The 20,577-nt window shown below is 47.0% G+C and overlaps 1 protein-coding gene across 1 annotated transcript in view; it reads left to right on the top strand.

Moving 5' to 3' along the window:
* LOC139273650 (mediator of RNA polymerase II transcription subunit 30-like) overlaps window positions 1-20,577 on the top strand; it is a 49,578-nt gene that overhangs the window by 8,024 nt on the left and 20,977 nt on the right. The window contains exon 3 of the mRNA XM_070890680.1: window positions 18,663-18,821. Within this exon, the coding sequence (XP_070746781.1) occupies window positions 18,663-18,821 (159 nt within the window). The remainder of the gene's footprint in view (window positions 1-18,662; window positions 18,822-20,577) is intronic.

Here is a 20,577-nt window from a genome sequence, read left to right as displayed (position 1 = left end):
CCCCAACCCCCACCCTCTTTTCTTTTTCTCTCTCTCTCTCTCTCTCTCTCTCTCTCTCTCTCTTTCTCCCCCCCCCTCCCCTCGCCTCTCTTTCTCCCCCCCCTCCCCTCGCCTCTCTTTCTCCCCCCCCTCCCCTCGCCTCTCTTTCTCCCCCCCCTCCCCTCGCCTCTCTTTCTCCCCCCCCCTCCCCTCGCCTCTCTTTCTCCCCCCCCTCCCCTCGCCTCTCTTTCTCCCCCTCTCCCCTCACCTCTTTTTCTCCTTCCCCCCTCCCCTCACCTCTCTTTCTCTTCCCCCCCCTCCCCTCGCCTCTCTTTCTCGCGCCCCCCCTCCACCAGCCTCTCTTTCCTCCACCTCCCCCCCCCACCCCCCCACCCCAGCCTCTCTCTACCTCCCCCCTCTCTGTCATGTATGTAACCACAATGTAACACCACTGTATTACTGTATACACTCAACCTAGATGCACACCTTGACCACAAGGGGTGAACTTGTGGGAGACACTCCTTACCTCATCACACAGGTATAAAAAAAGGAGGTCTCACGCAGGGTCATCGTCTTTGGTGTCCTGTAAATAAAGAGAGCAGGTCACAGAGTGACCTTGTCCCCAGAATGTGCCTCGTGTGATTTCATGCTGTAGAGTAAGGACTTTACATTGGCGACAAGAAATGGGAATTCACGGCCCACGAGACTGGCCACCGGTAGCACAGAGGAACGATCCTGTGTTGGGGAAGACTGGGGCGATTTTGTCGAGAGAATGGCTGGGGGATGCAGCGGCCGACAAGCGAAGGGCTCATCTTTTGACCAGCTGCGGACCAAAGCCTTACTCGCTCACGAAGGACTTACTAGCACCCAAAAAGCCGGCGGACAAAATCTTTGAAGAACTTACCAAATTGATTGGGGAGCACCTCAAACTGGCAAGCAGCATACATATAGCCCGACACAAATTCTATACCCACCGACGTCGTGAAGGACAGAGTATACCGGACTTCGTAGTGGACCTCCGGCGTTTGGCCAGCCTCTAAGTTCAGATGCCTGCAGGGGGGAGATGCTAAGGGACGACTTTATCGAGGGCATCAGTCATGCGGGAATTTTCCGCAAATTAATTGAGACCAAGGACTTGACCTTGGAAGCGGCGGCGTTGATAACTCAAACTTTCATGGCGGGGGAGGAAGAGACGAAAATAATATACGCGCGCAATTCTGCCTCTAACGCGGCGATGGATCAGGGAGTCAACATCATCAATGCGACTCAGAGCCCCGCAGGCAGGCAGGGGCAGTCCGACATTCCCCAGGCAGCAATAGACCCCGGAGTATGACTTCAACAGAGACAATGGCAGGCTGAACAGACATTCACGCCATCACAGTGGACAATGCGGCCCGGGCTGGGACCAGTGATACCCACTAATAGGGTACTTAAGAGCAGTCAAATGGACGGTCAGCGCAGAATGCCTGGCCATAGTCCCTTTATTCCTAACAATGGAAACTTCAGCATGAGTTAGAGGTGTGGGGGAAAACACTCAGCTAGATCTTGCAGATTTCAACAGTTTGTCTGCAGGAACTGCAATCTGTGGCCATTTAGCTCGAATGTGCAGGAAGTGTGCAACCAGACTAATATGAGGCGGATGGACCAGAAGAGAGTTCTTTGAGGCAGGATGACTTTTGAGGCAAATCGATGGACGGCGAGGTTCAGCAGGTTCCATGTGGCGAATATTCACAGTTCGTATACCAGAATGCCACCAATGATGATGAGGGTTTTATTAAACAGCATCCCTGTATGCACAGAGCTGGACACTGGGACCAGCCAGTCGCTCATGGGAGTTCAGCAATTTGAGAAGCTATGGCCACTTAAAGCCAGTACACCCAAATTAGCATGTATCGAGACACAATTACGGACTTACACTAAAGAAATCATTCCGGCGCTAGGCAGTGCAATGTTGGCTGTCACACACAATGGGTTAGTGAATCAGCTACCGCTCTGGATTGTCCCGGGCAATGGTCCCGCACTGTTGAGGAGGAGCTGGTTAGCCGAGATGAACTGGAAATGGGAGGATGTTCACGCAATGTCATCTGTGGAGCGAGGTTCGTGCTCCAGTCCTGCAACAATTTGATTCACTATTCCAACCTGGTGTCGGGACATTCAAAGGCATTAAGATAGTGATACACTTCACCCCGGACGCCAAGCCAGTGCACCACAAAGCCAGAGCAGTGCCGGAAAAGATCGAGAGCGAATTGGACCGGCTGTTGAGAGAGGGCATCATCTCGCCTGTTGAATTTAGCGACTGGGCGAGCCCCATCGTTCCTGTCCTAAAAGAGGATGGCTCTGTCAGGATCTGTGGCGACTACAAGGCCACCATCAATCGGGTGTCCCTACAAGATCTATACCCACTCCCGAGAATGGAGGACCTCTTCGCCACGCTGGCAGGCGGCAAGCTGTTCACCAAGTTGGACCTCACTTCAGCCTATATGACCCAGGAACTGGCTGACGAATCTAAACTACAGACCACCATCACCATGCACAAGGGACTGTTCATTTATAACAGGTGCCCGTTTGGCATTCGATCAGCGGCCGCGATTTTTCAACGAAACATGGAAAGCCTGCTTAAATCCATTCCTGGAACGATCGTATTCCAGGACGACATCCTCATCACTGGTCGAGACACCGAGGAACACCTCCACAACCTGGAGGAGGTGCTACGCCGACTGGACTGGGTAGGCCTGCGACTCAAGAAGTCTAAATGTGTGTTCTTGGCTCCTGAGGTTGAGTTTCTGGGCAGGAGGGTTGCTGCAGATGGTATTCGCCCCACCGAATCCAAAACAGGCGATTCGACGAGCACCCAGGCCCTGCAACACATCGGAGTTGCGTTCATTCCTGGGACTGTTGAACTATTTCGGAAACTTTCTGCCGAACTTGAGCACGTTGTTGGAGCCGCTACATGTGCTCCTGTGTAAGGGTTGCGATTGGTTTTGGGGGGACTGTCAGGAACGGGCTTTTGATCGGGCGCGAAACCTACTTTGTTCAAACAAGTTGTTGACCCTGTATGATCCCTGTTTTTAAAAAAAAAAATTGGTTCTGACATGATGCATCGTCCTATGGGATTGGATGCGTGTTGCAGCAGGGCAATGCTGAGGGTCAACTACAACCTGTGGCTTATGCCTCCAAGTCGCGCGCTCAAGCAGAACGGGGATATGGGATGGTCGAGAAGGAAGCGCTTGCATGTGTCTATGGTGTAAAAAAAATGCATCATTACCTCTTTGGTAGGAAGTTTGAATTAGAGACGTACCACAAGCCATTAACATCCCTGTTGTCAGCAAAGCCATCAATGCCAATGCATCTGCTCGCATACAGCGATGGGCACTCACGCTGGCTGCTTATGACTACTCCATCCCGGTACTGAAAATTGCGCTGACGCGCTCAGCAGGCTTCCACTGGCCACCACTGAGGGGGCAGCGGAGCAAAGCGGCGAGATGATCATGGTGCCGATGCCTTTGACAGTGCAGGCTCCCCCATCACAGCCCGCCAGATCAAAATTTGGACAAACTGGGATCCCCTCCTATCCCTGATTAAGAAATGTGTCCTAACTGGTGATTGGGCGCCCGCACACGGAGCATGCCCTGAGGAGGTCAGACCGTTCCACAGACTGATGGATGAGCTCTCCATCCAAGCCGACTGCCTACTATGGGGCAGCCGGGTAGTTATGCCCCAGAAGGGCAGGGAGGCATTCATCAGGTAACTCCACAGCGAGCACCCAGGCATTGTGCTGATGAAGGCCATTGCCCGGTCACATGTTTGGTGGCCTGGAATTGATTCAGACCTGGAACACTCTGTTCGCAGGTGCATGATATGTGCCCAGCTGGGTAATGCCCCCAGTAAGGCCCTGCTCAGCCCGTGGCCTTGGCCCACCAGGCCATGGTCACACATTCATGTTGACTACGCGGGCCCGTTCATGGGAAAGATGTTCCTTTATTGTGGTAGATGCGTACTCAAAATGGATCGAGTGCATCATTCTGAATTCATGCACCTCATCCACCACAGTGGAAAGCCTACGTGCGATCTTTGCAACCCATGGCTTGCCGGACATCCTGGTTAAGCTACGAATTCCGAGAGTTTATGTCGGGCAATGGCATCAACCACGTCAGGACTGCGCCGTTCAAGCCGGCCTCCAATGGCCAGGTGGAACGTGCGGTCCAAATCATTAAGCAAGGGATGCTCAGGATTCAAGGACCCTCCCTACAATGCCGCCTGTCGCGCCTGCTGCTGGCCTATAGATCCCGACCGCACTCGCTCACGGGGGTCCCGCCCACAGAGCTACTAATGAGACGGACACTCAAAACTCAGTTGTCCCTCATTCACCCAGTCCTGACCGACATAGTTGAGAGCAAGTCACAAAACGAGTACCATGACCGTAATTCAAGGGGGAGATGTATAGAAATAAATGATCCTGTATTCGTTCTCAATCATGCCATGGGGTCCAAATGGCTTGAGGGCACTGTTACTGATAAAGAGGGGAATAGGGTCATCGTGGTTAAACTCCACAATGGTCAGATATGCCGTAAGCATCTGGACCAAGCTTTTTTAAAAAAAAAAGGTTCAGCATCGACACGGAGGAACCTGAAGAAGACCATGAGATGGAACTCACAACACTGCCAGTGAACGACCAACAAGAGCAATCAGAAGAATGCACAGTCCCTGCGGTCAGCCCGGACAGGCCAGAATCACCACAGGTGACAGACACTCACGTCAGTGTCCAACAACCAGAGCCCCAACTGCGGCGCTCCACGAGGGAGCGTAGACCACCTGAAAGATCCCAATAAGACTTTTGGGGGGGGGGGGGAGGTGATGTCATGTATGTAACCACAATGTAACACTACTGTATTACTGTATACACTCAACCTAGATGCACACCTTGACCACGGGGTGAACTTGTGGGAGACACTCCTTACCTGATCTCACAGGATCATCGTCTTTGTAGTCCTGTAAATAAAGAGAGCAGGTCACAGAGTGACCTTGTCCCCAGAATGTGCCTCGTGCAGTTTCATGCTGTAGAGTAAGGACTTTACATCCCCCAGTCTCTCTCTCTCTCTCTCTCTCTCTCTCTTCCCTTTCTCCCCCAGTCTCTCTCTTTGGAGGCGTGGCACATGTGCAATGGCCGCTGGAAGGAATCTAAATTAAAGACAAGTTTTAGTACTCCGGTCAAACAAAAGTGAGAATTTTTTTTCAATTCAGAGAATTGTTTAAAGCCGGAAAAAAAATACGGGAAAGTGATGTTGAATGTCCGCAGTAAGTTCCCAACTCATCGCCAAGGCTGGGAATAGATAGCCTTTTTAGGAAGTTTAACCATTTTATTCACTTTCTCCTTTTTGAGCTCCGTTTGGAATTGGAGTTTGTTATTTTTTTTGTTGTATGTTTAATGTCAGCCCTGAAGAGGGAAAGAGAAACTTGGAGCAATTTATTTTGTCAAAGCTGCAACAAGACTTGAAAGAATTTAAAAAAATTTTAATGAACTTTTCACAAAAAAAAAATCAATTTGCTCCTCATCTAAACAAATCTCAACCAGGTCTTGGAGTCCAAATGCTTTTAAAGTAGGTCTGACATGCTTAAACATTTTAAAATTGAAATTTCTCACCAATTTTGAATGATTGGCGGAATTGAGTAGCTTTACACAAACATGCAACCATGCTGTTGAGGAGGGGGAGGATTTGTAAGAGTTGCATGTTATTTTTTTTAAGTCAATAAAACGTATCATTAAGACGTTTAGGAAGAGAACACAAAAAAGAGGAAATACACAAACCATTTTATTTTGTTAGTCGTTCTATAGTCTGAACAAGTCACAAGAATAAAGTAAATATAAATTTCCTCTTAAACGTTTAGTGGGGTGTTAATAGAAACAAGAATTATGTAATGATGTGTAAAAATTGCAGGAAACTGCTATTTGTTTATTGAGAAGGACACAGAAAATACTTCGATTTAAATTGATAATGTACAATTTCGATTTGGTATAAATGTTTGAAGTAGGAGATTAAAATTGAGAGTACAATGAAGTTTATTTCCCATTATTTAATTGGGAAATACCTAAAATAATTCAACACTTTTTGTGATAAGAGCAGGGATTAATATTGTGGCGAATGTTTGAGAGAAAACATTAGAAAGCAATTTGTAAATTAACATCTTTACTTCAACTTTGCTTTACCTGCTTTTTGCTTTTAATCCGGTAATGCAAATTATGTATGTGCTTTTCTGCACTTGTGCTGCATTTCTAATATGTTACGGTCGGAGGGGGTGGGGGGGGGGGGGGGGGCGGGGGGGTGCTGATTCAAGAAGATCATGTTTATTAATGCAAGTGATTGAAGTTGGCGATAAGAATACCTGTTTTGTTCAATTATTTTTAATACTGTGAACTAAAGAACTACAGCATTTTATGTGTTGGTTGTCTGGTTGCATTGTGATTAATATTTTAATTACTTATGTGGATGTGCTATAGGAAAGCTGCTGCTTGTGCAACCATAGTGATATGAGGGAATTACGTTGAAAACTTTAAAATTAATATAAATTGCATGAATATATATATGTCTCTTTCAGCTCACCTTAGGCTTTTGGATTGTTTGTCGATGCATAACTGTGTGACTGGGTGACATTTCTGAAGCGTTAATGTATTATTATGCAGTTCTTTTATATCCCAGTCATTTCTGACAAGTATTTATACATGGTGAACTAAAAGCTTTAAGTTAATTCTACCGTAAACAAAATGGCAGAATGAGCATTTAAGTGACACACTAATCGATATTGAAATAAATTTAATTTTAGTAGGAGGGATAAAGAGGCTATCTACTCCTTGGAAAATAAGAATCTAAATGAGGTAGAGGTGCAAAGGGATCTAGGGGTACAGATTCACATCATTAAAAGTAGCAGCACAGGTTTAAAAAAAGCCGTACAAGTGCAAATAAAGTACCGGGATTCATTTCTAGAGGAATAGAATTCAAAAGCAGAGAAGTTATGTTAAAGTTGTATAGAATCTTGTCTGATTATTTCATGATTTGAGACAGTGGGGTAGTAATATGGCATAAGTGCATATATGCTTTTAAGTGGTTGCTGATGCTGTCGTTGTTATAAAAGTTGTTTTAAAATTTGCTCACGGACAAAAAGGTCTCGCTCAAAGGATTTGGTGGCATGCTCAGCACAAAAATAAATTAGCGGGAACATTGATCTGTGGCTTTAGACAGTTAACATTCCAGGATCTTAGTGCAGTAATATAAACAGTCAAGCGGCACAGCACTGGAATTGGTATCCAGCCACTCTTTAGTTCCAGAGCTTTTTCATATATTTTTAAAAAAGAAGTAACTTCTGAAATCCCAAATCTTTTATATCAAAAATGACACTTGCGCCATGACATTGCTCTGTGGGTGTCTGTTTATCCGTCATCTGGCTCCTTTGTCCTGGGCACTGCTGTATTTACATGCCTTATGATGGAGAGGCCCTGCTGTTTCTATGGGCCCAAATTTGACCCTACGGTTTTTTCAGCGCACTTACGTGAGGTGCGGCAACTTTCCATACTCAATACGGTGCCGAAAAGTTATCGCCGTATTCTCCCCGCTCTGTCGAGTGTCTTTGTGCTTGGCGCGGCGTGGCAATTACAGTGGGGGGCGGAGCTAGGGCCCTACGCTCAAGAGTGCCGGCAGCTCAACGCATGTGCACTGGAAGTTTTGCGCATGCGCAGTAGCTCCTCTGCAGCGTGGGACCCGATGTCCCGCCTCTATCCCAGGCCAAGTGGCATCACGATGTGCGCCGGGCTGCTGCACATCAAGGAGAGAGTCCTGCACCTATCCCCGGCCGAGTGGCCTCTTGCACCGAGGTAGGACTTGTTTTATTTTTTATTTATTGATGTGCTTTTTAGTGAGGAGAGTTTTGATGGGCGGGGGGGGGGGGGGGGGGGGGGGTTGGTGGAGGGGAGAGAGAATGAGTTTTGATCGGGGTGGGGGCGGGAGAGCGTTTTGATTGGGGGGGCGGGGAAAGTCCACCAGTCCCTCGGAGTTGACTCCTGCAGCCTCCGTGTTCTGCGAGCCCTGCCTGCTGTGTGTTGTGTGTGGCCAGTTCCCTGCGCGCTCTCTCCCGCCCGGGCGTCCCACCCATCCGCACCTATCCCCGATAGAGTGGCCCCTCGCACCGGCCACCCGCTGACTTCCCGGGCCAAGTTATGAAGGTAGGATTTAAGTTTTTTTTTAAATTTATTATTGATGGTTTTTATGCTTCTTGAATGTTATTGTGAAGGTGTTTAGTGGCCACATACGTTGGCCTAAGTTAGTTTGGAGCAACTATTAGCTGTCCAGGCTGGCTTAAATGGCCAAAACAGGCGTAGATGGCTGGTAACGCCCCCTTTTGGAAAAAAACAAAACTTTAAAAAAATCCTACCTCACTCACTTACACTTGCGCAAATTAAATGTGCAAAATGGGGATTTTTAAGATACTCCAGAAAAATCAAATTGCTCCCCAAAAAAATGGAGCAACTCCTGGGCAAATTTGGACCCTACAACCTGGTACTTGACAAGAGAACATCAGTTATATTTATGAGGCTTAAAACTATAGCTAAATCTATGCTTAAATGTCTAAACTTCTATCACCAATCTTTAGTGTCTGATTTCTTGTCAGCTCAATAATAACTATTAATGCTTTACCCAGTTTTAACAAAACATCATATAATTTCCTTTGATTGCACACTGGATTCTTTTGGAAAAGGGCACTCTGGGATCTTGGCTTTGCAGACACTGAGTATGTTTTTAAAGTTATTGAGATGACATTCATCTCCATGCTGTCAGGATTTCTAATGAAAACAACTTTGCTGGGAATCCATAGGGCATCCATTGTGCATCAGTAAGCAGTCTGTTCTTGTTTTGTTTGCTGCTCGGTAACTTATAATTTATCTTTTTGGATTTTCACTAAGTATGTTAAGTCTCTTCCACGTGCCAGTTAAGTTCATCAGCAAGCAATTATGCTCTAAGCCACACGTGATCACTTTTGTATCAGTAAAATTAGATTACAAGTTCCAAATTTTCATAAAATTTGATTATCAGCTATTTCAGTGTGTGCCAAATTTTCTAACCAAATGAAGTGGGCTAAGTTCTCTTTCAGCCCACTGAAAATCAGCTACTTTCCTGTCTAACACTTTGGGCCGAATTTTCGCGAATTTTGCGACCAGGTTTTCACTGTGATTTGACCCTCCACGGCAAAAGCCTGGGCGGGATCCTCGGCTCATTGTTTGCGGCGGCGATGGGATGTACCGCCGGGGAATGCTGCGCCGACGTGCAACGACGCCGATTGCGTTACCGTCGGACGTTTGGTTCCCTCCCGACCCTTACACCACGCCCAGAATACCAACGGGTCAAACCTGTCGGTGCAGCACTGCCAGCAGCGGTAAGTATGAAAACCTGAAAAAAAAGGTAAGTTAAAGTTTTTATTCATTTATTTTCAGCGATTCGATAGATATGTGTCTTGTAAATGTTTTTGGGATTTTTTTTCCCCCCCCTCTCCCAAGGCGCCTCTCGCAGCACTCCCGGACTAAATTTGGCGAAACTCGCGTTTTTGCACCGCGAATCCTCGTGCATGCCCCCCTTACCTATGGTAAAACCCGAAAGTTTGGCCTAAAGCCGGTAGCATAGCAGAAAAATGAAAATCTGGCCCTTTTATCTCCCCCTTTTTCTTCATCCATTTTCTGTTTCAATGTATTTGTTGTCCAATTGGTATTCATTAAAAAAGGGGACAAAGCCATCTTTAAAAAAGGGGACAAGTTCGACCGGCAAATACAGAGGAATCTCCCTGCTATCAGCCACTGGGAAAGTCATCGCTAAAGCCATCCTCAACCGTCTTCTTCCCGTGGCCGAGGAGTTCCTCCTGGAGTCACAGTGCGGATTTCGACCTCTATGGGGCACAACGGAGATGATTTTTACAGCGCGACAGCTACAAGAAAAATGCAGGGAACAGCATGGAAGATCACAAGAAATTAAGAAATATGTTTTTGTCTTGAATATACTCTGATTCAGCATCCACAGCCCTTTGGAGTAGAAAAATGGAAACCTTTACAACCTCTGAGTGAAGAAATTCCTCCTCATCTCAGTCCGAAATGGCCAACCCCTTATCCTGAGACTATGTCCCTAGTTCCAGACCCTCCAGCAAGGGAAAACAGCCTCTCAGCATCTACCCTGTCAATCCCGCTCAGAATATTATATATTTCAATTAGATCAACCATCATTCTTTTAAACTCCAGAGAGTATAGGCCCAGTCTACTCGATCTCTCCTCATAGGACAACCCTCTCATCCCAAGAATCAATCCAGTACTAACCATTATTCCCCAAATTGATTTATACTCCACATAACAATGAGTAAATTAGGCAACTAAAACAAACCAAATGCATGCTTGCAACCTTGAGACACTTTTCATCCACACCATCACACAAGCTCTCCATTCCAACGTCCCACAAGTTGGACGATCTTCAGTGGTGGCTGGGGCCATTGGAGGGAGCAGCGTGCAGCGGCATACCACTGCAGGTAGCAGTGCGATGCTGCTGCAGGAGTGCGACGGCTACGAAGCCAAGTCGCTGATTACAGTGCGGGCAGGCATAGCAGGAGGGGCGAAGGAGCAGCAAGAATCCGTAGAGGGAAGTGACCGGGGTCCAAGAGAGGCGTGAATCTGGGGCCCAGAAGAGGCGATGGTCCAGGGGCAGCATGGGCCAGCCCACACTGCGATATGTGTGCGTGCTCGGACTGTGGAGCAGAGCTGGTCTCCAGTTAGTCTTGGGTAATCCTTGCCACTGGACCAAGACCTAACTCTGTCAAGCCCGTGTGGTGGCTGGTATGCAACGGCCACTACACATTTAAAAAAATCCAAGCATGGGCATCTTCCACCCTTCACGATGTAGATCTGGATCTGGAATATTAGGTCCTTCATTGAAACACATGTGAACTCATCCCTTTTTGGCGTGGAAGCAAATCATCCTCGCTTCGAGGGACTACCTATGATGATGCACATGGCCGCCTTCGACCTTACAAAGGCTTTTGACACTGTCAACCGCAAGGGTCTATGGAGCGTCCTCCTCCGTTTCGGATGCCCCCAAAAGTTCATCACCATCCTCCACCTGCTTCACGACAACATGCAGGCCGTGATCCTTACTAACGGATCCATCACAGACCCAATCCACATCCAGACCGGAGTCAAACAGGGCTGCATCATCGCCCCAACCCTCTTCTCAATCTTCTTCACTACCATGCTCCACCTCGCACTCAACAAGCTCCCCGCTGGAGTGGAAATAAACTACAGAACCAGTGGGAACCTGTTAACCTGCACCTCTCCAGGCCAGATCCAAGACTTACCCCAACCTCTGTCGTCGAACTACAGTACGCGAACGACGCCTGCGTCTGCGCACATACAGAGGCTGAACTCCAGGACATAGTCGACATATTTACTGAAGCGTACGAAAGCATGGGCCTTACACTAAACATATGTAAGACAAAGGTCCTCCACCAGCCTGTCCTCACCGCACAGCACTCTCTCTTGGGCCCCCCCCCCCCCCCCCGTCATCAAGATCCACGGCATGGCCCTGGACACTGTGGACCACTTCCCATATCTCGGGAGCCTCCTATTAGCAAGAGCAGGTATCGACAACGAGATCCAACACCGCCTCCAGTGCAGCCTTTGGTCGCATAAGAAAAAGTGTGTTTGAAGACCAGGCCCTCAAAACTGCCATCAAGCTCATGGTCTACAGGGCGATAGTAATACCTGCTATCCTGTATGGCTGAGACATGGACCATGTACCGCAGACACCTCAAATTGCTGGAGAAATATCACCAACGATGTTCTCCGCAAGATCCTACAAATCCCCTGGGAGGACAGGCGCACCAACATCAGCGTCCTCGTCCAGGCTGACATCCCCAGCCACATAGGTCGCATGCCAGACACGAGACTCCCAAAGCAAGTGCTCGACTTGGAGCTCCTTCATGACAAACGAGCCAAAGGTGGGCAGCGAAAATGCTACAAGGACACCCTCAAAGCCTCCCTGATAAAGTGCGACATCCCCACTGACACCTGGGAGTCCCTGGCCTAAGACCGCCCTAAGTGGAGGAAGTGCATCCGAGAGGGCGCTGAGCACCTCGAGTCTCAACGCCGAGAGCATGCAGAAATCGAGCGCAGGCAGCGGAAAGAGCGTGCGGCAAATCAGTCCCACCCACCCCTTCCCTCAACAACTATCTGTCCCACCTATGAAAGGTCTGTGGCTCTCTTATTGGACTGTTCAGCCACCAAAGAACTCGCTTTAGGAGTGGAAGCAGGTCTTCCTCGATTCCGAGGGACTGCCTATTCATTGCACTAGTGTTAGTGTTCTGTAATATAAAGGGAGATAAACCAGCTGAGTTCACTGTTGTAATTAGATTCTATATGCAGTTGACTTTTTCTAGTGCTGTCAATGTGCTAATTTAGTGTAGTTCTTGACTGCTAAGAAATTTAGAATTCTGTTCACCTGTAATTCAGTTTGTTGCATATAAATTAAATGTTTTGTTTTATGATACAAGGTTATGGGTAGATTCCCCATTCATTAAACCAGAGGCAGGGTTAAGGCCCATGCCTGGGTATGGAGCCAGGCAAAGCACAGGGATAGATCCAGGCTGTGGGATGGCGCAGAGGGGTCAAAAGCATTTGGGAGAAGGCAGGAAAAATATAATCCAGTGGCAGCTATCTGGAAAAGTGGCACTGAAAATTCCTTATTGGTTTATAAGTCTGATTAATTGACCTTTCACCTCTCGTCTTCATTGACTGCCCTGTCAATCAAAGATTAGACCCGTGAAGTCTGAGAAAATTGATATTAATTGTGTGACAAATGCAACTTTGATAATACACTTGTAGATAAATAATATTGGTGATGCAAAATCAGTATAGACCCAAGAAAGAGAAGGTAAACTACATAGGTAGTCTTCAAAATGGATTAATAGGACAATTAAAATGGAATTAAATAAAGGGAATCAATTTACACAAGACTAAAGGGAAAAGTGATCTGAGAAAACTGAAAGCAGTATAAGAATATGCTAAAAGAGATTAAAAGGGATATTTCACTGCAAAATGATAGTATTTTACTTAACATCCTTGCTGTTATCTGTCATAACCATAATATTATTTAAATGGAGAAAGATTGCAAAGTGCCGCAGTGCAGCGATATTTGTGCATGAAACACAAAAGGATAGTATGCAGGTACAGCAAGTGATTAGGAAGGCCAGTGGTATCTTGGCCTTTATTGCAAAGGGGATGGAGTATAAAAGCAGGGAATTCTTGCTACAGCTATATAAGCTATTGGTGAGGCCACATCTGGAATACTGCGTGCAGTTTTGGTTTCCATGTTTACGAAGGGTTATACTTTGGAGGCAATTCAGAGAAGGTTCACTAGGTTGATTCTGGGGATGAGAGGGTTGACTTATGAGGAAAGGTTGAGTGGGTTTGGGCCTCTATTCATTAGAATTCAGAAGAATGAGAGGTGATCTTATCGAAATGTATAAGATTATGATGGGGCTTGACAAGGTGGATGCAGAGAGGATGTTTCCACTGTTGGGGGAGACTAGAACTAGAGGGCATGATCTTAGAATAAGGGGCTGCCCATTTAAAACAGAGATAAGGAGAAATTTCCTCTGTGGGTTGTTAATCTGTGGAATTCTCTGCCTCAGAGAGCTGTGAAGCTGGGACATTGAATAAATTTAAGACAGAAATAGACCGTTTCTTAAACGATAAGGGGATAGGGGTCATGGGAAGCGGACGGGGAAGTGGAGCTGAGTCCATGATCAGATCAGCTATGATCTTATTAAATGGCAGAGCAGGCTCGAGGGGCTGTATGGCCTACTCCTGCTCCTATTCCTTATGTTCTTATTATTACAGAGGAGAAATTGAGAATCCTGCAAGATAAAAATGGTTCTGAAATTGTAGATGAAGAGAAGATAATTTAAATGCTTAAGGAAGTATTTACTAATAAGGATGATGCTAATTGATTATTCAAATTTTGTAGTACACAAATGGGTTAAATGGAAAATGGTGCCCTATCCTAGTTCCTTTGGGATTCCACAACATTTCAACTACACCTTAAAATTATGGTTGGGGAACCAATGAATGGATCTTCGATCTGTAGCGTGCTCTCTCTTGCATTCTATCTATAGTTATCTCGCTGTCTGTGTGTCTCAAAGTCAGTTTGGAATAGTCATAGAGAGGCAGAAAACTCTTAAGTGCTTTTTTTATTCATAGAATGTGAGTGTCACTGGCGAGGCCATAATTTATTGCCTATCCCCAATTGCCGTTGAGAAGGTGGTGATGGTGAGCCGCCTTGTTGAACCGCTGCAGTCCATGTTGGGGAGGAAGTTCCAGGATTTTGAACCAATGACAATGAACGAACGGCGATACATTTCCAAGTCAGGATATTGCATGACGTAGAGGTGATGATGTTCCCATGCACCTACTGCCCTTGCTGGAGAAGTACTACCAGCGCTGCCTCCGCAAGATCCTGCAAATCCACTGGGAGGATAGACGCACCAACGTCAGTGTTCTCGCTCAGGCCAACATCCCCAGCATCAAAGCACTGACCACATTCGACCAGCTCCGTTGGGTGGGCCACATCGTCCGCATGCCCGACACGAGTATCCCTAAGCAAGCGCTTGACTCTGAACTCCTACACGGCAAATGAGCCCAAAGTACGCAGAGAAAATGTTTCAAGGACACCCTCAAAGCCTCAAAATGCAACATCCCCACCGGCACCTGAGAATCCTTGGCCCAAGACTGCCCAAAGTAGAGGAAGAGCATCCGTGAGGGCGTTGAGCACCTCGAGTCTCGTCCCCGAGAGCATGCAGAAATCAAACGCAGACAGTGGAAGGAGTGTGTGATAAACCAGACTCCCCACCTACCTTTCCTTCAACCACTGTCTGCCCCACCTGTTACAGAAACTGTAATTCCCACATTGGACTGTACAGTAACCTGAGAACTCACTTTTCGAGTGGAAGCAAGTCTTCCTCGATTTCGAGGGACTGCCTATGATGACTGCCCTTGTCCTTCTAGGTGGTAGAAGTCACTGGTTTGGGAGGTGCTGTCAAAGAAGCTTTGGCAAGTTGTTGCAGTGCACCTTTTAGATAGTACACGCTGCGTCCACAGTGGGCTGGTGGTGGACGGAGTGAATGTTGAAAGTGGTGGATGGGGTACCAATCAAGCAGGCTGCTTGGTCCTGGATGGTGTCGAGCTTCTTGAGTGTTGTTGGAGCTGCATTCATCCTGGCAAGTGGAGAGTATTCCATCATACTCCTGACTTGTGCCTTTTAGATGGTGGAAAGGCTTTGGGGAGTCAGGAGGTGAGACACTCACCACAAAATATACCGCCTTTGACCTGATCTTGTAGCCTCAGTACTCTCCACGGGACATACCTCAGCAATTTTCCACATTCAGGTAGATGCCAGTGTTGTAGCTGTACTGAAACAGCTTGGCTAGAGGCACAACTAGTTCTGGAACACAAGTCTTCAGCACGACAGCTGGGACGTTGTCTGAGCTCACAGCCTTTGCTAAATGCAGTGCGCTCAGCCGTTTCTTGATATCACGTGAAGTGAATCGAATTAGCTGAAGACTGGTTTCTGTGATGGTGGGGACCTCAGGAGGAGGCTGAGATGGATGATCCACTTGGCACTTCTGGCTGAAGATGTTTGCAAACGCATCAGCCTGATCTATTGCATTCGGGTGCTGGGCTCCAACATCATTGAGGATGGGAATATTCGTAGATCCTCCTTCCGTTAGTTCTTTAATTGTCCACCACCATTCATGACTGGATGTGATAGGACTGCAGAGCTTTGATCTGATCCGTTGGTTGTGGGATCACTTAGCATTATGTAATGTATGCTGTTTCCATTGTTTAGTATTTATGTAGTCCTGTGTTGTAGCTTCACCAGGTTGGCACTTCATTTTGAGGTACGCCTGGTGCTGCTCCTGGCTTGATGGTAATAGTAGAGTGAAGGATATGCTGGGCTGTGAGGTTACAGATTGTGGTGGAATAGAATTCTGCTGCTGATGGCCAACAGCGCCTCATGGATGCCCAGTTTTGAACTGCTAGATCTGTTCTAAATTTATCCCATTTAGCACAGTGGTAGTGCCACACAACACGATGGAGGATGTGAAGATGGGATATCGTCTCCACAAGGACTCTGAGACTCCATCATCATCATAGGCAGTCCCTCGAAACGAGGATGACTTGTTTCCTCGCCAAAAAAGGATGAGTTCGCAGGTGGTTCAATGAAGGACCTAATATTCCAGGTCCGGAACTACATCTTGAAGGGTGGAAGATGCCTGTGCGTGGATTTTTTTAACGTGTGGTGGCCGTTGCACACCAGCCACCACACGGGCTTGACAGGGCTAGGTCTTGGTCCAGTGGCAAGGGTTATCCAAGATGACTAGAGACCAGCTCTGCTGCATGGACTAATACGGTCGTGGACAGATGCATCTGCCACAAGTAGATTGGTGAGGATGCAGTTGTAGGTTTTTCCCTTATGTTGGTTCTTTCACCACCTACCGCAGGCCCAATCTGGCAGCTATGCTCTTCAGTAGTGTCGTTACCGAGCCACTCTTGGTGATGGACATTGAAATCCCCCACCCAGAGTACATTCTATGCTCTTTCTACCTTCAGTGCTTCTTTCAAGTGGTGTTCAACATGGAGGAATACTGATTCATAAGCTGAGGGAGGGTGGTAGGTGGTAGTTAGCAGGAGATTTCCTTGCCCATGTTTGACCTGAAGCCATGAGACTTCATGGGCTTTGGAGTCAATGTTGAGGACTTCCAGGTCAAATGTTTTAGTGGGAGAGCATTTGGGAAACAGTGATCACAATATCATTAGGTTTAGAACAGTTATGGAAAAAGGCCAGGAACAATCAAAGGTAAAGTTTACAGAGGGTAGAACATGGGAGGCCAGCCAGGAGTGCATTAGAATAGTCAAGTCTTGAGGTAACAAAGGCATGGAAGAGGGTTTCATAAGCAGATGGGCTGAGTCAGGGGCAGAGTAAAAGGTTAGAAAGGATGGGGCCGATTGGGGACTAAAAAGGAAAGGGCATGGCTGAGGTATTAAATGAGTACTTTGCATCCGTCTTAAAGAAGAGGATGCTGCTAATACCGCAGTATCGGAAGAGGGTGTAAATAAATTGGATAATATAGAAGATTTGCATAAATGGCTGATAGCGTTGAAAGCAGAAAAGTCACCTTGTACAGATGGGAGGCATCCTAGGTTCTCTGAGGAAAGTAAGAATGGAAATAGCGGGGGCTATGGCCACACAATCTTTCAATCCTGCTTGGATATGGGAGTGGTGCCGGAGGACTGCAGGGTTGAAAATCTTACAACCCGCTTCAAAAAAGGGGAGAGACATAATCCAGGTAACTGCAGGCCAGTCAGCCTAACGTCGGTGGTATGAAATTTCTAGAGACCATAATCTGGGACAATATTTGGCATTTGGAAGAGCATGGGTTAATAAATGACACTCAACATGGATTTGTTAAAGACAAATCATGTACGGCAAACTTGATTGCGTTCTTCAGTGAAATAACGGAGAGGGTTGATGCAGGTCATATAGTTAATGTTGCGTATATGGACTTTCAGAAGCATTTGATAAAGTGTCACATCATAAACCTGTTAGTAAGATTGAAGTCCATAGAATTGCAGTGGCAGTGTCGATATGAAACTGGTTAAGACACTGCTATATTTGATATATATCAATGATCTGGACTTGGGTACAAGGGACATTGCAGATGATTTAAAGCTTGGAAATGTAGGAAACAGCGAAGAAGATAGTAACAGACTTCAGGAGGACATAGACAGACTGGTGAAATAGGCAGACACATGGTAGATGAAATGTGATGCATTTTGAAAGGAAAAATGAGGAGAGGCAATATAAATTAAATGGTACAATTTTAAAGGGGGTGCAGGAACAGAGGACCTGACAAATCTTTTAAGTTGGCAGGAAAAATTGATAAGACTGAAAAAAGGAGACAGAATTCTTGGCTTTATGCATAGAGTACAAAAATAAGGAAGCTATGCTAAACCTTTATAAAGCACTGATTAGGCCTCAGTTGGAGTCTTCTGTCCAATTATGGCTACCACACTTTAGGAAGGATGTCAAGGCCTTGGAGAAGGTGCAGAGGATATTTACCAGAATGGAACCAAGGACGAGGGACTTCTTCCACCCCCCCCCCCCCCCCCCCCGTTTTCCCTGATTGAATACAGCCTGTTTTTTTTGTTAAATATTGAATCAAGACTGGCAGCAGGTCTAATCTGTCAGGAAAATTTATAATTGGATCGTCATTAGTTTTTCTGCTTCCTACAGTGCAGCTAAGTAAAACATCCTGTTCTTTTAGTAGGAAAGTGTTTTTGTATGTGTATTGACTTTGCAAACCTTCTGACTAAAGTGTATTGTGCTTAAACTGAACTAAACCCTGGTGTCAATTGCAAACTTAAGAGAAATCTTAGTAAATAAATAACTTTTATAGCGCCTAACTGATAACACCATTTTATTTAGTAACTCCAAATAGTTTTGTTTTGAATAGTCTGAAAGATTTGTTTATGGATTACTTATAGCTACATTGGTGTGATTATTTATCTTTTAAGATAGAAGTCTCAACTTGTGCTATCTGCATTTCAGTTGCCAAATGGTGTATCGTATCACACTGCCACCCACCAGGACAGGCAGGGTAAACTGCAAGAACACCTTCGCCAGCTGTCTGTGCTCTTCAGGAAGTTGCGACTAGTCTACGACAAATGCAATGAAAACTGTGCAGGCTTAGATCCTGTCCCAATGGAGGTAAGAAGCATCTGGAACTGGTTGTGCTTTATTTAGAGGGCAACTGACAAAGGCACAGCCACATTTGGTACATCCTGGGTAACTAGAATTTGGAGAAGGGGACAGAAACCATGCCAAAAATGTATGTACGAAGGGGGAACAACCACTCATTCTCTGTTTCCTTGTCCACACCTCCTGTAGTCGCGCTATTAACCATGTGTTGTGAATTCCAGCCATTGCTGTACTATTACAGCCAGTACTTTCTGAACAGTGATCTACACAATGTTATCGTGATGCTTTACATCCACCTGAGATGGGACCTCTGTTTAACGTCTCATCCAAAAGATGGCACTTCCAACAATGCAGCACTCCCTCAGTACTGGACTGAGATGTCGGCCTAGATTATGTACTTGAGTCTTTTGGGCTCAAGTTTTGGCTTGAGTTGCTCCTATTTTTTTGGAGCAACTAGTTTAGAATGGAGTATCTTAGAAATTGCAATTCTCGGTATTGAGTTTGCTCCAATTCTAGTGAGTTAGAATAGTTTCGTTTTAGAATAGTTTTTTTTTCAAAAGGGGGTGTTACCAGCCACTTACGCCTGTTTTGCAAGTTTACGCAGCGAAAGCTTACTCCAAACTAACTTAGAATGGAGTAAGTGTAGATTTTTGTACGCTCAGAAAAATCTTGCCTACACTTTATAAATTAAGCGCAGGGAGCGAGAGATGGGGGGAGGGGGAAGGGAAGTTAGTGAAGTTAGGGCATTAAACACTTCACTTTTACAAATAAAAAGCCATCATCAATAATAAAAAATCAATAAATCAACCAATAAATCAATCAAAAAAGTTTTGAAATAAAAAAAATAAAAAATCAATCAATAAATAAAAAATTAAAAGTTTCTACTCCCCTACTGCAGCATCGGGAGCCCTTCAACAGCCTGCTGGGCCGGGGCCCCCCCCAGGAGATGCCAGGCGGGTGGGCCCTGCCACCGACGAGGACTTTGGGTGGGACCCGCCCCCAGGAGATGCCTGACCGCCGCCCAGGACTTCGGGCGGGACCCGCCCCCAGGAGATGCCTGACCGCCGCCCAGGACTTCGGGCGGGGCCCGCCCCCAGGAGATGCCTGACCGCCGCCCAGGACTTCGGGCGGGGCCCGCCCCCAGGAGATGCCTGACCGCCGCCCAGGACTTCGGGTGGGACCCACCGCCGATGAGGACGCCGACGACTTCGAGGACTTTGGGCGGGACCGCCGACGACAAGGACGCCAACGACTTTGGGGACTTCGGGCGGGGCTTGCCCCCAGTAGATGCTGGACCGCCGCCCAGGACTTTGGGTGGGCCCCGCCGCCGACATCGAGGACTTCAGCGGGGCCCGCCCCCAGGAGATGCCGGGCGGGTCGCTGCGGAAGATGTAAAGGCTGCCACGCCACTCGGCCCGAGATGGGGGTGACAGGGTCGTCGCCCGGAGACAGGACACGCTGGGAGGGCCAGGAGCTACTGTGCACGCGCGCAGCAGCTGCCGGCACTGTTTTTGGCGCAGGGCTGTAGCTCCGCCCCCAGTAGCTCCTGCTGCGCCTCACCGAACTGGAAACGAGCCTACAGATATCGGATAATCGCGAGGTAAGTATTCGGCGCAATTTCTGTTCTACAAATTAGGCGGGCCTCTCCGATACGCGCCGTTCTAGCGGGGATCTGCAACTTGAGCCCCTAGAGTGGGGCTTGGACCCACAAGCTTCTGACTAGCGAGAGTTATACCACTGAGCCAAAGCTGGTATCTGAGTAAGA

Source organism: Pristiophorus japonicus, chromosome 1 (assembly GCF_044704955.1).
Source record: "Pristiophorus japonicus isolate sPriJap1 chromosome 1, sPriJap1.hap1, whole genome shotgun sequence".
Taxonomy (NCBI): Eukaryota; Metazoa; Chordata; class Chondrichthyes; family Pristiophoridae; genus Pristiophorus; species Pristiophorus japonicus.
The sequence above is the reverse complement of the archived record's forward strand: the minus strand, read 5'-3'. Positions and strand labels throughout refer to the sequence as shown.